The following is a 15,952-nucleotide window of genomic DNA, read 5'->3' as shown; positions in this document are numbered from 1 at the left end:
CAGTTGAAAAATCTGGTTATAGGATGAAAAGAACCTTTTATAAATTTTCTGCTGAAATAGACTAATTTTTTCCTCCTAGAAACTCAGGATTTTTTTTTTTTTTTTGATCTTTGCAAAACAAGCACACTATGGTTCCAGACATAACAGATTATGCTGATTAACCACCTTATCAAAATATTAATTAGGTTTCTGTCAAGCTAAGTTGTTTGACTTGACAGGCAATTGAGACACATTAGAATTTAACAAAACTTCAGTTGAACAGAATGTGGAGTGAAAGGTAATGCTATGGAAATTTTTTAGAACTTTGTTCACATTAACAGTGATTATAATCACTGTTATTAATAATTATTAACAGGACTAATTAAAAAGGTTTCTTTTCATTACATATTATTTTTCTTTGTTGTTTCAAGAATACTTGTGACATAAGACTGAATGATATAATCACGTAATCACAAGAAAGATATTTATTTAACCAAATATTTTGGTCTGGAAATAGCAGATCATCTTCAGTGGTATTACAAGAACAGTTTAAAAAATACAAGCTAGAATACTAGCTTGTATTTTAATTTTAAAATACAAGCGTATTCTTATTTTAACAATAGATCGTTAAAATAAGAATACGCCGCGTGAAGTTACATCACTAACGGAATATTTTGAAGTAGAAGCATGATTGAATTTGCTATTTAAAAAAAAAAAAAAATTGATTAATTAATGATTTAACAACTACATATTCACCTATTAACAAATTGTCTTCTCATTTTCCTTCTCCTAAAGATAAACGCCCAACTTTATCTCTTCCTGGAGTTTATCAAATTCCATGCAACTGTCATCTCTCTTATTTTGGACAGACTGGACGTTCTCTTGAAAAAAGAATCCAAGAACACAAATCCTCCATTCTTCACAACAAACCTGAAAAGTCTGGATTGGCTCAACACGGGATTGAAACTGACCACAGCATCTTTTGGTCCAGGACTCACCTCTTACATAGATCCTGTTATAGGTTCGAACGTTTGTTCAAGGAAAGTGTGAAGGCCTTGCTCCATTGCCCCAACCTGAATCGTAATGGCTGTTTATCTATATCAAAAATCTGGGAAAGTCTAATCAAGATTACTCATTAATTAATGAATTAATTTTTTTTTAATTTAATTTTTTTTTTTTTAAATAGCAAATTCAATCATGCTTCTACTTCAAAATATTCCGTTTCATACTTAGTGATATAACATCACGCGGCATGTTCTAATTTTAATGATCTATTGTTAGTATTCTAGCTTATATTTTTTTAAACTGTTCTTGTAATACCACTGAAGATGGTCTGCTATTTCCAGACCGAAATATTTGGTTAAATAAATATCTTTCTTGTGATTACGTGATTATATCATTCAATATTATTTTTCTTTACAGCACTGACTCGGTATTTACCACTTCTTACAAAGTGTTCAGAGAGTACTCAAGCAGCAGCTAGTTCACAAGAAACAAGAGGTAATATTAGAGTAAAAAGAAATTCTTTTATGTAACTTTTATTATCTATGACAGTGGTCTGAAAAGTTGATGGCAACACTATCAGCAAGTTTTTTTTTTTTTTCTAAGTTGGTACATCTGTCATAAACATCCATTTGAAATTGCAAGTCATTCTATCAAGTAGTTTGTTTTATACAGCTGTCTGAAGCAAAAGTATTGTCAGTATCCCTTGAAATGGATAAAATTGAATATCATGCAGCTATGAAATTCTTTATAAAAGAAGGTTTAACGCCAAAAGAAATTCATTCGAAGTTCATAAAAGTTTATGGGCACTCTTCTCCTTCGTTTCTGACAATTAAGAAATGGGCTGCCGAGTTTAAACATGGCCATACTAGCCTTGAGGATGATCCACGTGAAGGACTCCAAAAAGTGTAACAACACCAGAAATCATTGATCAAGTACACGATATGGTATTGGATGACTGGCAAGTCAAAGTGCATGAAATTGCTGAGACTATAGACATTTCAAAAGAACGTGTAGGATATATTTTGCATGAAGAATTGCAAATGAAAAAGCTTCGTGCAAGATGGTTGCCGCACTTGCTCACAGCAGATCAAAAACGACATCGCATGAAAATCTCTGAACAGTGCTTGTAGCACTGTTCAGAGATTTTCATGCGTTAGAACAAGAATAAAACTGATTTTGTGTGCCGATTTATTACTGAGGATGAGACATGGATTTACCATTACATACCAGAATCCAAACAGCAGTCAAAACAGTGGATAGAAGCCAGTTGTTCAGTGCCAAAGAAGAAAAGTTGGTTCCATTAGCAGGAAAGGTCATGACATCGTTGTTTTGGGGATGCTAAAAGCATTTTGTTTATTAATTATCTTGAAAAGGGTAAAACAATAACCGTGGAATATTATTCCAATCTTTTAACCAGACTAGATGAAAAAAATCCGTGAGAAAAGACCAGGTTTGCAGAAGAAAAAAGTCATCGTTCATCAGGACAATGCACCTGCCCACAAAGGTGTTTTGGCAATGGAAAAATTAAGGGATCTGCACTATGAATTGTTGGAACATCCACCCCCTATTCCCCAGATTTGGCTCCCTCTGACTTCTATCTCTTCCCCAAACTATAACTCTTCCTTGCTGGTCAGCGTTTTTCTTCAAATCAAGAGGTGATTGTAGCTGTAGAGGAGTATTTTGCAGATCTTACTGAGAACCACTACAGGGACGGGATAATGGCACAGGAGCATCGCTGGAAGAAATGTATTAGTCTTAAGGGAGATTATGTTGTAAAATAAAAATAATTTTGAAATTATAAATTCCTTTTTTCATTGTTAGGCCGAGAATTTTTACTAAGCACCTCCGTAGTGCAATTGCAAGAACGACGGTACATTGCACCCTTTGATTGGGAAAGGCCTGAGTTTGATTTTCGTAGTGACGGGAGGAATCTTTATATGGATTTTTTCAACTGAAGGTGAGTTAGCCGATCTCATACGGAGGTAGCAGGGTTTTTTCTCCTGGAAACTCGGGTTTTTCATCCCACATACTGACAAATCAGCCCTTCAGAACACATGCAATTTACAGACAAAAAATACTTGTGGTGGTGAATGCTGCTGATGTAGTTGATTGGTAGTAGTGGCGAAGACAGAGAGTTGTACATTGGGTGTCCTCCCGCGATGAGTCTTCGGACTCCTTGGAGGCGTCAAGAATAATAATAATAACTTTTCAGACCACCCTTGTTTGTGTTCAAGGTGCACCAGATACTATGATAGCCCAACACAATTTACTGTTGAGAAGACTTATGTAAGAATGTTATGTCTGCAGAACTTCAAAAAGATAAGACTATTTTGTTTAAATGCATAGCTTGGAGATAAGCATGAATGAGGAATTATGCATAAAGGAGACTGCTTGTGCACCACTCAAAAGCTATTTAACAGAGCAGCATCTTAATGTATTCTGAAGGTCAGGATGTTAAATAAGGTAAGTGTAAAATGAATGAATATAGAGATTATACATGCATTCTGGTAGCAGCATATAGTAAATGGTAATAATCACTTCCATGAGAACTAATGAAGACCAAGCTAGGAAGGTGATTTGGTAAATGTGGCAGCTTGGCACTCAGGTCTAGAAAAATCCAAGAGAATTTTTCTAACATACAGCAAGTAGAAGAAAGAGTGATTTAGGGAGGGTATTAGCAAATGAAAATGGTGGGTTGTTAACCACTGTAGAGGATATAGTCAAGGTATTTAATAAGCAATTCATCAGTGTATTTCATCCTCATAAGTGTCATATTGTGAGGAGGTTGGATTTATATCATATAGTGGAGGAGGGCTGAATGGTGAATGAGCAGACGTTCTATGAGGAATCAAGTAAACTTGATGTTAATAAGGTGGTAGGACTTGATGACATGGCTTAAGAGAATGTTTCAGTGAGGTAACGGTAGTGTTGATACACCGTTTAACACGAGTTTTACCACAAGATTAGTCTTAAAGGAGTGTCAAGAGGATAAAATTGTTCCACTTCACAAAGCAGGTGATAAAGACTGAGGCTTGAACTGTTTGTCTGAAATTGTGGAGTGAGAGTTAGGATCGAGAATTGGGTTGGGAAAATGATGTTTAGTATAGGTTTGTTAGAGATCATGTTTAGCAGTGTATATACCTGTTATAACAAGGTAACAAATGCATTGGACAGGGGGGTTGGCTTGGATCCATGAGCTTTGTATGTGATGTTGAGGAACTCGTGATATTGATAGCCACTAGAGGGCTATATGGTATGTCCTGTTTGTGGATAGCTCCTGAACAGATAAGTGATATTTTGATTAAAAATTGATGAATTTGCATAGTATTTACATAGTATTGTTTACTTTTAGTATTTTAGCGAGTCTGGATGATTATCTGTGCACATGGCTCCCATAAAGAGGAATACAAAGATGGCATCCAGGTCGCCATATTTGTCTAAAAATCTTAACTTAAAGGATTTGATTCAGTGTACCGTTTGCGAAATGTATGCATTGAGGAGAGCGGTTAGAGTCTGGTTAAACAACGATAGTGGAGTGAATGTGTGCAAAAAGTGTAAAGAATGTGAGGATTTCAAGAGTGCTTCAGGTTGTGTGAGTGATATCGTTGATGAAAGTGAGAATCTAGATAACAGTGATAGTCGAGGTATGAATGGTGATATTTGCGAAGTAGTACCTGATAGCTGTGAGAGTGGCGTTGAAAGTGAGAATGAAGGTAAACATACAGAACGATTGAATGAATCATCAGAGAATAAAAATGATGACACTGACACAATGAGTGAGATTGCTTTATTATGCGAAGCGATACATAGGGCAAATCGGCAGCTGGAGCGTTGGCAAAAATGTTTACCAAGCGTGCTGACTAATAATCGGCAAAAGTATGATAAAAAAAATAAGGGTATGATAGTGAGTGTAAACAAAATAAAGGAGCGTGTATTGTATGGAGATTCCTTAGTAAGTGGTGTGTCAAAAATCGTACCACCCCAGTGCGAACGTTAAGAATGTAAGCGAGTCAATTAGAATGCAAAAGCAGCGGGTGAAAGAATTGATAGTGGTAGCAGGTACAAATGATTTGAAAGGAAACAAAAAGGCTATGAGTGAGGATGTGAAGGAATTGCTTGAGGTAGCAAAAGAGAAGAGTGGGAGAGTTAGGATGGTGAGTCTATTGCTGCGGTATGACAGTGAAGAGTATAGAAGGATGGCCATAATTGCTAATGACTTTATGCGTGAATTATGTTTGAGTGTTGTGGAATTTGTGGATGTGTGGAATGAGTTCGATGGGCGAAAGGATTTATATAAAATGGACGGTTTACATTTGAATGGATTTGGTGTACAGAGACTTGAAAAGGTGTTGTTGAATGTAGTGGAAGTGAATGTGCAGAATCAGAGAAACTAGAGTTATTAAGGGGGGGGGGAGAGTATATATGCAGATTTTAGGGAGACAGTTGAGTATATGAATGTGTGTAATATGCCCAAGCGAGTAGGAAAGACCACGAATCATAATTGGATAGTTAGTATAAGGCATCAAAATAGGGATGGGACAAATTGGCTTCTGCAATTCATGTATACAAATGCCAGAAGTATTAGGAACAAGAAGGAAGAATTTTTGGCCTTGTTTAGCACTTCCAGACCACAGGTTATTGGAATTAGTGAAACATGGCTGACAGAAGATGACACAGCTAGTGGGATTGAATGTGTGGGGTATGGTGTGTTCAGGAGTGACAGGGAGAATAAAATGAGGGGAGGAGTGTTATTGATGATAGCTGATGAGCTACAGCTAAGAAGAATAGAAGTGGAACTGCAGGATAGAGAAAAGAGCACATTTGAGGCTATTTGGTGTGAGATTGAAACTAGCAGAACAAAATATACAGTTCAGTGCTGCTGTAGACCAAGTGATGGAATAGATGGTGGCGATAGTATGCATAAGCAAATAGAAGAAATGAGTGGAAGGAGGGTAATTATTATGGGAGATTTCAACTATGGTAACCTTTATTGGAAGGAGGAGAGGACACATGGGAGGAAGGAATTGGATTTTATGCGGTTATTAAGGGATAACTATCTGCGACAGCATGTAATGGAAAATACTAGGGGTCAGAGAGTGCTTGACCTAGTAATTGCATCTGAGAATTTGGCTAACGAATATGACCACGTTGCCACCAATTGGTGAGAGTGATCATAGGGTCTTCACTTGGGAGGTGGCTAAAGGAGTGGAATTTACAATTAAGACAGGGTACATGTGGAATTATCGGGCTGGCAAGTATGACAAGCTTGGGAGATTGATTGGTTCAGTGCCATCGCATGTACAACTGCAAGGGCCAGAAGTTGATAGTGCATGGGAGGCGGTTAAGAAGTGTTTGCATGAAGCAATGGCTGACTGTATATCTAGAGTCCAAATAGTAAATCAAGTAGAGGTTAAATGGATGAATAGCAATATTAAGCTTGAGCTGCAAAAAAAGAAACAACTATGAGGGAATTTAAGGAAAAAGGTGACCGGCAGGCACATGAACGGTATAAATTTCAGGCCAGAAGGGTAACGAGTGTGGTAAGAAAAGCAAAACAGGATTATGAAAGAACATTGGCCATGCAGGCTAAAGGGAATCCCAAACAGTTTTTTCGATATGTTGCAAGTAAAAGAAAAAATGTATATGGCAGAATGATTTTAAAGAATGCCAATGGTAGGGAGGTAACTGAATCAGTTGATATAGTTGAATTACTGAGCGAGCACTTTGCAAGAATATATCTTCCAGGTGGTGACATTGCAGAAATGAATGAACCAATAGATTATACAGGAATTGTGATGAATGAAGTGGAGGTGAATAGTCTATTGCAAAACCTCAATGTCAATACATCTGTGGGATTGGATGGTATACCAGCTCGTGTCGTACGTGAAGCGGCTAAAGAATTGTCGGCACCCTTGACCATTTTGTTTAATTTGAGTCTTGGGTCTGGGTTAGTCCCAAGGGGGCAGAAAGAGGGGAAAATAGTTCCACTGCATAAAGGAGGTTCCAAGACTGCTGTTGTAAATTACCGACTGATTAGCATATCAGGAATCTTTGTCAAGGTCTTGGAGAAATTAGTCAAGAGAAGAATACAGGATTGGATAGATGAAAATGGGATACTGTATGGGGGCCAACATGGTTTTGTGAAGGGTAGATCATGCCTCAGTAACTTGCTCACGTTTAACTGGATAAGAGTAATGGATTTACAGTGATTCTACTGTACCTTGCCAAGACCTTTGACAGGATACCACATGGAACTCTAATCAGTAAACTGGAGCAGATGGGGATGGATATTGGATTGGCGAGCTGGATAGGAGGGTGGTTGATGGAGAGATACCAGAGAGTGGTTTATTCAGGAGTGGAGTCCAAGAGATGGCTTGTGACTAGTGGTGTGCTGCAGGGCTCTGTTCTAGGACCACTACTTTTCAATTTGTTCATCAATGATATAGGAAAGAATCTGAGAGGAAGTGTTCACTTGTTTGCTGATGATGCAAAGTTAGGTAGAGCAATTGTGAGTGCACAGGATGTCAAAATTTTACAGGATGATTTGGATAGTTTGGAGGACTGGGCTAGGGAAAATGGATTTCAGTTTAATGTGGCATAGTGTAAGGTTATGCATTTTGGAGTGAAAAGATTAGCAGCAGTATATCACATTGGTGGAACCGTACTCCAGGAGATTGATGAGGCCAGGGATTGTTGGTGGATAGGGAGTTGAAGTTTAGGGGGCACATTGCAAAAGTGGCTAAATCAGCTCATCAAATCACTTGGTTGCTGAAAAATACTTTAACAAGCAAAGACAAACAAGTTATTGTTCCTCTATAACGAGCCCAGATATGGGCGCCAGGGTTTCTTCTTGATGGGGAAGAGGTGGAGAGGATCCAGAGACGAGTGACCAAGATGATAACAGGTCTGTGGAATGAACCTTATGAGAACAGGTTGAAGATTTGTGGGTTGCAAAAATTGTTTGATAGGTGGAAAAGGGGTGATATGATTGAGACATTCAAATCGTTGAATTGTTTGTATAAGATTAATCCAGAAGATATTTTTGAGAATAGGACTGGTGGTGGGAGGACTAGGGGCCATACATGGAAGCTGGGCAAGAATGTGGTTAGCAGGGGTGTTAGAGCTAGGTTTTTTACTTGGAGAGTGGTGAATGAGAGGAATAAGCTGCCAGAGTCTGTTGTGGGTGCTATGACCGTGAATGATTTCAAGGCGAGGTATGATAGATACTGTGTGAATGTCGAATAGTTGTTCTTGACATGATGTTAGGACCTCCTTCTATAAGTCTGTCAACTCCTTGGAGTTGCCCGAAATAATAATAATAATCTCTTTTGTCTCTTTTAAGGTCTAATGTAAATAATAATAATTATAATAATTGCTGCAGTTGGTGAGCATGTTGTATTAATAAATCCTATTATTGTATATATTTCTGCAAACTTAATGCAGTCACATGGCATGAATTGAATGCACACAAAATGTGCATTCAATTACAGCCAAAATGGCATTAGTTAACATGATTCAAGTATAAGTAATAAAATAGGAAGAGAGTGCTGAAAATGACTACTAGATGTGTGGAGTATCGAAAATGAGATAGCAAATACTGACAAAAAGTGATAAAATGTGAATGTCAGAAATTAGTGTAGCAACAGAAGTGAGTAAAGGAGAATGAAGTTTAAACGATATCATGGAAGAAGTGGGAGAAGATCAGGAAAATGGTGGCAGAACATAGTTAAAGCAATAGCACTCTTACTTAATACCAGCTCTAGCAACTGGAGAGGTTGCTAGTACTTGTACATTAATTGGAGCAGTGTCTCAAAGAGGGAGGGTAACCAGTGGCATGCCCCAATGTTTTGTTCTTGGACCCGTGCTGTTTAACTTGTTTGTAAATGATATATATCATGTGGACTGACTGGGGATCTTCAGATGATGCAAAATTGGGAAGAATTATAAATAACTCTGCTGATGTTAATTCCCTTCAGGAAGATTTGAATAGACTTTTTACTTAGACAAAAGAGTGGAGTTGTAGTTTTAATATCAATAAGTGAGGTGTTGCATTTTGGAGTGCAGAAATATAGGGCTGTGTACTATATCAATGATGCCGTACTGCAGGAAGTGGATGAGATTTGAGATTTGGGAGTGTTGCATATTGCTAGTGTTGCAAAGGCTGCACATTGTAATGCTGCTATGATAAGAAGTACTCTAACATGTAAGGATAAGGAAGTGGTTGATAAGATAAGGTATAAGGCACTGGTCAGACCACACTTGCACTATTGTGCTCAGATCTGGTCACCTGGTTTTCAGTGTGATCTGGAGACATTGGAGAGAGGGTCTGAAGATGAGTGGCTAAGACAATATCGAGGCTTTGGAATACTGGCTATGGAGAGAGGTTGAAGAAATGTGGATTGCAGAGTTTGTTGGATAGGAGGAAGAGAGGTGATATGATAGAGGCATTTAAGTTAGTAAGAGGAATTTATCAGATTAATCCAGAGGGGGTTATAAAATGAGTAGATGGTGAGAATGGAAGAACCAGAGGCCATTCCTGGAAGTTCTGTAAAAGTGTGGTGAGGAGCAGATTTTTTACATGGCGGATTGTTAGTGAATGGAATGCATTACCAGAATGTGTTGTTAATTGAAGGAGTTTTAAGAATTTTAAGATTCTATACGATAAATATGTTGTCAGTTGAATGAACCTCCCAAGGTGAGTCTGCCAACTCCATGGAGGTTATAATAATAATCATTATATGCTTGTGCATATAGATGTAGGTGCTGGTCTGCTGGCAGGTTTGTTCAAGGATGCTTCAGTTGCAAGTAAGTTATTTTTGCTAATTAATTGCTAATTTTATGTGTTTATATGTAAAAGTTTGGGGCTTTAAGTGTTTGCACTCTGTGCACTTATTTGTTTGAGTTTACATATAAAATCAAGGTATACTGATCAGCATAGAAAGCAGGTTAGTGGCTCTTTGTGTATGCATGAGTTGCATCAGAGGTGTAACACATAAACTGGGCTTCTTCCTGAAATAACACAGAATCAGAACAGTATACAAACCTTTAAACGAAGTATCTACCTGCCTAAGACAAATCATGGGTCTCCTGGATCTTCTCTCCTTCCTATAGCATCCTATGCTAGTGTGTAACCCAATGTTTCGAACAGACAGGACAAGCTACTTTGGTTAGGAAAAAATAATATAAAAAATACATTTGGAATGGAGAACCAAAAAAGTGGACTATCTCAATATGCCTACTTCATAAGATGGTAGAAAGCCAGACTACTTCACAGATCTCGGTTTAAATCAGGAAGAGACTGTTCCTGCAAGTAGCACAAGTTCTACAGAACCTGATTCTACAGAACAAGTTCTACAGAACCAGATGCATTTTACATAGATTTGATACACTGTCCTATCTAGCCATCAGCATTAGCAACAGGAATCACCATGAAGAGCACTGCTGTCACTCTCCATGCATAGCTATCCTTGTTATTTATCCATGTCATTTTGGTTTGTTGTCTTCAATGTGTGTGTACTGTCTTTGATAATACTAGCTTAAGCTAACAAAATGTTAGCTTGTAAATAATTAATTTGAGCTAGTAAATTATTTATTTGCATTCCATTTCTACATAGTTTGATCTTCCAGAAACTTCAACATGAATAATAGCAACAGCTACAGAAATTTAAACATGGAAATACGTCTTTGTTTATTGAATATGACGAGGCTAATATTAGTTTATGGCTAAAGTTTAAAGATACGATTAGTCTTTGTATGGAATTCCTGTTGCCAATATGTATTTATAATTATATAATTTATAATATAATAATAATATTATAATATATAATCTTATATATATATATATATATATATATGACATGGACATATCTACCATAGTATAAAATGCCGAGGGGATGAGATGGTGATAAGAATTGTTTCCATTTGGGTGAGGAAAAGTTCAGTAGGTTGACTGCTAATGTCCTGCCAATATGAAGACCAAAAATACTTCCATGACAGTCATTCGTGTCTATCATGAAGATTAAAGATATTAGTGATGCCAAGTGTTTTTTCACAATAGGAGAAGGGAAAACTGGGAGAAGTGAAACAGTAAAATCTGTTCAGTCTCCCGCAAAGAAGGGCAATGACAAATGAGTCATGCTTGGAGTTAATATGATGGGCAGAAAGACCTTTTTTGCACTCCTGATTTGGAGTTAATTTTCACAGAAGGGAAAGTAAATTGATTAATAATTTTGGCTGGAAAAGATGAAAAAAGTGTAGAATGCAATAGCATATCTAGTTACCAGGAGAAGTGAAACTGTAAAATCTGTTAAGTCTCCTGAAAAGAAGGGCTATGACAAATGAGTCATGCTTGGAATGAATTTGATGAGCAGAAGGACCTTTTTATACTTCTGATTTGGAGTTCTTGGAGAAAGTTTTATTCAGCAAAACAATGGGCATGCAAAATCAGGAAAACCAAAGCTCTGAGGTTGTGAATGCTGGTGAGCATTTTGCAAGTTCCTTTGATGAGATTGCAAAAATGTGAAAGATAACTTCTGAATACAATTTCTCAGATCTCAAATATAAATGAAACCCTCTTTAAAAGATTCAGGGATATCTTTACCCAAAGAAGATATTGAGATGCTTGTGTACTAATGCAGAAGTATCAGGAAGAAGAGTGATTAGTTTTTTTTTTTGCATGAATTAGCCTGAAAGCTATCTTGAAATGGCCAAAAATTTTAGGCATTAGTAAGACTTGGTTGACATAGAATGAAATTGTCACAGGGTAAGAATGTAAAAGAATACTGTATTTGCAGGAAGGATAGAGGAAACAAGACTAGGGGAACTAGGAGAGAGGTATTGCTAATCATAGCAGAAGAATTGCAATAAAAAAGTTCATAAGGAAGGTAGAGTTTGAGGATAACCATATATCTGAAACTTCTTATGAGATAAAAGCCAGTAGGACAAATATATATTTGATTGCTGCTATAAGGTATGTTGCAAAAAGAAGGTGTATGGATAACATATATAAGCAAATTAGCTCAATGATTGTGGCATGAGTAATACCAAGCTGGTATTACTTGGTAATACCAGGTAATATAAGGAAAGCTTAGAATGTCATATCAGCTTGGTCATCTCCTGGACAAACAAGAACCACATCATCTTTTGGAGATGTATTGTCATTGTCACCAGTATCATATTTTTAATCATTTCTCCTAATGAAAAATGTGCTACTGGTGACAATGACCTTTCGATAAATGTAAGATATTCAAACATCGATTTCATCTGAGAAACAGATTTATGACTGGAACATAGAATGTTAGATCATTATATCAATTATAGTCAATTCCAGATTCTGCAACTAGAACACTAATGAATGGTCCATCATTGGTATATGGAAGACAAGATTGCCAGAACTGGAGAATTAGCAACACAGGAAGGGAATCTGTTTACTCAAGTACTCCAGGAGGACAAGGAGTTTTCTTGATCTAAAAGAATATTAAGTGCTGTGTCATTGACTTTAAACCTGTGAACAGTAGACATGCAGTAGTAAGATTAAAGAATAAACCACTAAATACCGTATTTACTCCAATATAACTTGCACTTTTTTTTTCCAAAATTAAAGTTAAAAAATCGTGGTGCGAGATATATGCAGGGATTTTCAGAAACTAAAGTTTTCAGGAAAAAACTGAAAATGAGTATGACTTACCAAGAATCTCCTATTTGCTATCACTACTTCCAGCCTTGAGAGCGGTTTCAATTTTTGAGTTTTAAAATTAGCACTGTAACTTGAACGTTTCTCCATATTTCATGCAAAAATTACCAGTAATTTGTGAGACTTCAGATACATAATGAACAGTTCCTCACAAATGACTAATGAGAATTGAATGCAGAGCATGAAACAGACAGCAGTGGTCAAGTAAAGATAGAGCAGCTATGAAAACGTGCATATGATTGGTGCAGTATTAATAAAAGATCGCGTGACCCAACGACAAAGGCAAGCTGACAGTTGTTGAGTAGAAATACTAATTCTCTTCAACCGAATTCCATAATATCTGAAACTGCCATAACAACATTCACTATATATTTTTTAGTTTTAACATGTTCATGATGGCATGGTGTTTTGCCCGTTCCGACGGAACTTCTCATTACCATTTGTGTCTGCTTCTGCATTGCGTGGGCAGGCTCAATGCACACAGTTTCAACCCGTTGCTTGAATTTTATTGTTGCTTGTTTACATGCTACTTCCACATCTAGCTGGCAGGCAGACTCACACGCACATTATATGGCATGTTTCAATTCGTGGTAGAATTTTATTTGAAGTTAGCCTTTGTGATCTGTCTTATGACATCGAACATTTCAAATGTTAGTTAATCAAACAAACACTTATTGAAAAATTGGGCAATAGTTTTTTAGTTAAATAGTTAGTTTTAGTTTGGCAGTACAACATATAGTTTTGCTCGAGTCTATAAAGCATAGTTTCTGTGGGAGGGGACGTGATTCACTAGTTAGTACTGTTTTTATCCCAGTTGTCTGTAATTGCACTATTTGTTGAGAAATATATTACACGGACTGCAAATGTCTCTGTACCGTATTAAGTGATACAATAAAACTATTGTATCACTTAATATGGGGGAGGACATGTTGTTTACCGCAGGGAGCAAGTTACTATCACCCCGATGTGAATGTGTTTAAACTTTTTTTTCATGTGCGAGGTATATGCAAAACCTTTTAATTTCTTTTTTCGTAAAATAAAATCAGGTGCGAGTTATATGCAAGGGCAAGTTATTATTGAGTAAATACGGTATATCTATTATACAAATATGTGCACCAACACCTCCCTCATGTGATGATCAGAAAGTGGATCTCTTTTACGACCAAATCAATGACCTAATCTATGAAACACCCAAGAAGGACTTTCTAATAGTACAAGGGGATTGGAATAAATACAGGAAAGAATATGCTTCCTTTTGTTAGTCTTTTGGACAGTTTTTGTTTCTCCTCTTTCTGAAATTCCTGCTGACACTCTTGATCCTGATGCCTCTTACCAAGTTTTTCAAGGACAGTCATTGAAACAGTTGAAAATATACTAGGAAGAGAATGGAATTAACAAACCTTGGATTTCCCAAGAAATATTAGAGCTTTATAATCAGCTGAGAAGATCATAGAAAATTCAGTACATTGGGAACAACAATGAACAGTATAATTATCTGAATAGACAGATTAAAAAAGGAAGTGCAGCTTGCAAAAAAAAAAAAAAAACATACAACAGCATACGAAATAATTAAGAAATCAACAAAGCCTTTTGTTCATAAGGCTGGATAATTGACAATGAGGATGGAACAAATATTGCTGATTATGAAAAAATGTTGAAAAGACATCATATTCAAAGAGTTTATTCAAATAAACTCTTTGAGTATGATGTGGACCAACAAAATTTGGAGGGAATTGTCCCGTTGATAATAGAACAGTGATTATCCTGTACTTGGAGGAGTAGAAAAAGCCATTTTAACATCAAAAACAGCCAGAATTGACAATATCCTATTAGAACTACTTTAAGGAAGGGAGAGAACCTATTGTACTTCAAAAAAATATGCCAGCAGGTGTGGAACATTGAGATCTGGCCAAAAGATTGGACTGTGGTTATTCTTATTCCCATTCCAAAAAAAAAAAAGAACATGAAAAAGTACAATAATTTTAGGAAAAATAGCCTCATCAGCCATCTAAGCAAAATATTTTAGGACATCTTATTCTCCCGTATTGAAGTAAAAAATAAAATCCAAGTTTTCAGACTTCCAGGCTGGATTTAGAAAAAAAACAGGAGTACAATTGACCATATATTTATGCTCCATATCATAGAGAAGAATACGTAAAAATTAATAAAGTAATCTTCCATAATTTTATTGGCCTATTTTATTGAAAGCCTTGATTCTGTTTGGCATGATGTCCTTTGGAGAAGTCTGTGACATTATGGAATAATCAGTAAAATAATACAACTGATTGAATCTCTGTACTTATCTTCTGAAATGATGGTTGAAATCAAGGAGAATTATAATACTTTCCAGTGGAGCGTGGTGAGAGCCAGGGGTGCAAATTATCGCCAATATGGAGTGACAGTAGGTGGAAGAAGAATAAACCATCTAAAGTTTGCTAATGATATTGATCTTATTAATCATATCTTCAGGAAATCACAAAGGTAGCTCATACTCAAAATAAAATATGGCTTACCCATAAGTACCCAAAAATCAAAAACAATGACAAATATCCATGCTTCTCAACAAGAAGGAAGTGCTTTGGCAAAACCTGAAAAAAATCCTAGTCAAGGATACACATAGAAGAAGTTGATCAGTTTAAATACCTAGGCATTATCTTGATTAACAATGTAAGATCAAGACATGGTATTAGAACAAAAATTGTGAAAGTGACAACAGAACTCCAAAAGCTAAAACCTCTATGGATAGATAATGCTTACAATTATTATTATTATTTATATGGATACTCCATTTAGTCAAAAAACTTATTGTGGGAGAAATAAGTTTATTTACTATTGGGGTGCTCACAACCATCTCTGTCAATCCATTCCACTCATTCATAACCCTCTAAGTAAAGAACCTAGGCTGCATACCCTTACTAACCACATTCTTAGACAACTTTCAAGTGTGAACCTCCCCCCCCCCTTTTTTTTTTCTTCTCCTACTCCTCACATAGTGAGAAATTTCTTTTGTGTCAGTCTTATAGAATCCCTTTAGTAACTTATTAGTTTCTATCATATCCTCTCCTCTCTGCTCATCTACTAAACTCTGTAACCTACACACCTTCAGTCTATCCTCATAGGGAACATTCCACAGACCTATCACCAGCTTCATCACTCGTCTCTGAATCCTCTCCACCACCTGTTGCTCCCTAAGAAATGCAGGTGACCAAATCTGTGTGTAGTAGTCAAGGTGGCTGAATCATAGCTTTATAAAGAGGGACAATAATCCCTCATCTT

At 36.6% G+C, this 15,952-nt stretch overlaps 1 protein-coding gene across 4 annotated transcripts in view; it reads left to right on the top strand.

Moving 5' to 3' along the window:
• The window catches only part of ND-30 (NADH:ubiquinone oxidoreductase core subunit S3), a 107,316-nt gene that overhangs the window by 34,523 nt on the left and 56,841 nt on the right, over positions 1–15,952 (top strand). For all 4 annotated transcript variants that reach the window (XM_090408322.1, XM_090408324.1, XM_090408323.1 and 1 more), the window contains exon 2: positions 1,402–1,479. In XM_090408322.1, the coding sequence (XP_090264448.1) occupies positions 1,402–1,479 (78 nt within the window). The remainder of the gene's footprint in view (positions 1–1,401; positions 1,480–15,952) is intronic.

Source organism: Typopeltis vanoorti, chromosome 18, assembly GCF_054136105.1.
Source record: "Typopeltis vanoorti isolate ZY-2024b chromosome 18, IOZ_Tvanoo_1.0, whole genome shotgun sequence".
In the NCBI taxonomy this organism is placed as follows: Eukaryota; Metazoa; Arthropoda; class Arachnida; order Uropygi; family Thelyphonidae; genus Typopeltis; species Typopeltis vanoorti.
Note: the sequence above shows the minus strand (reverse complement) of the source record. Positions and strands in the feature narration are given on the sequence as shown.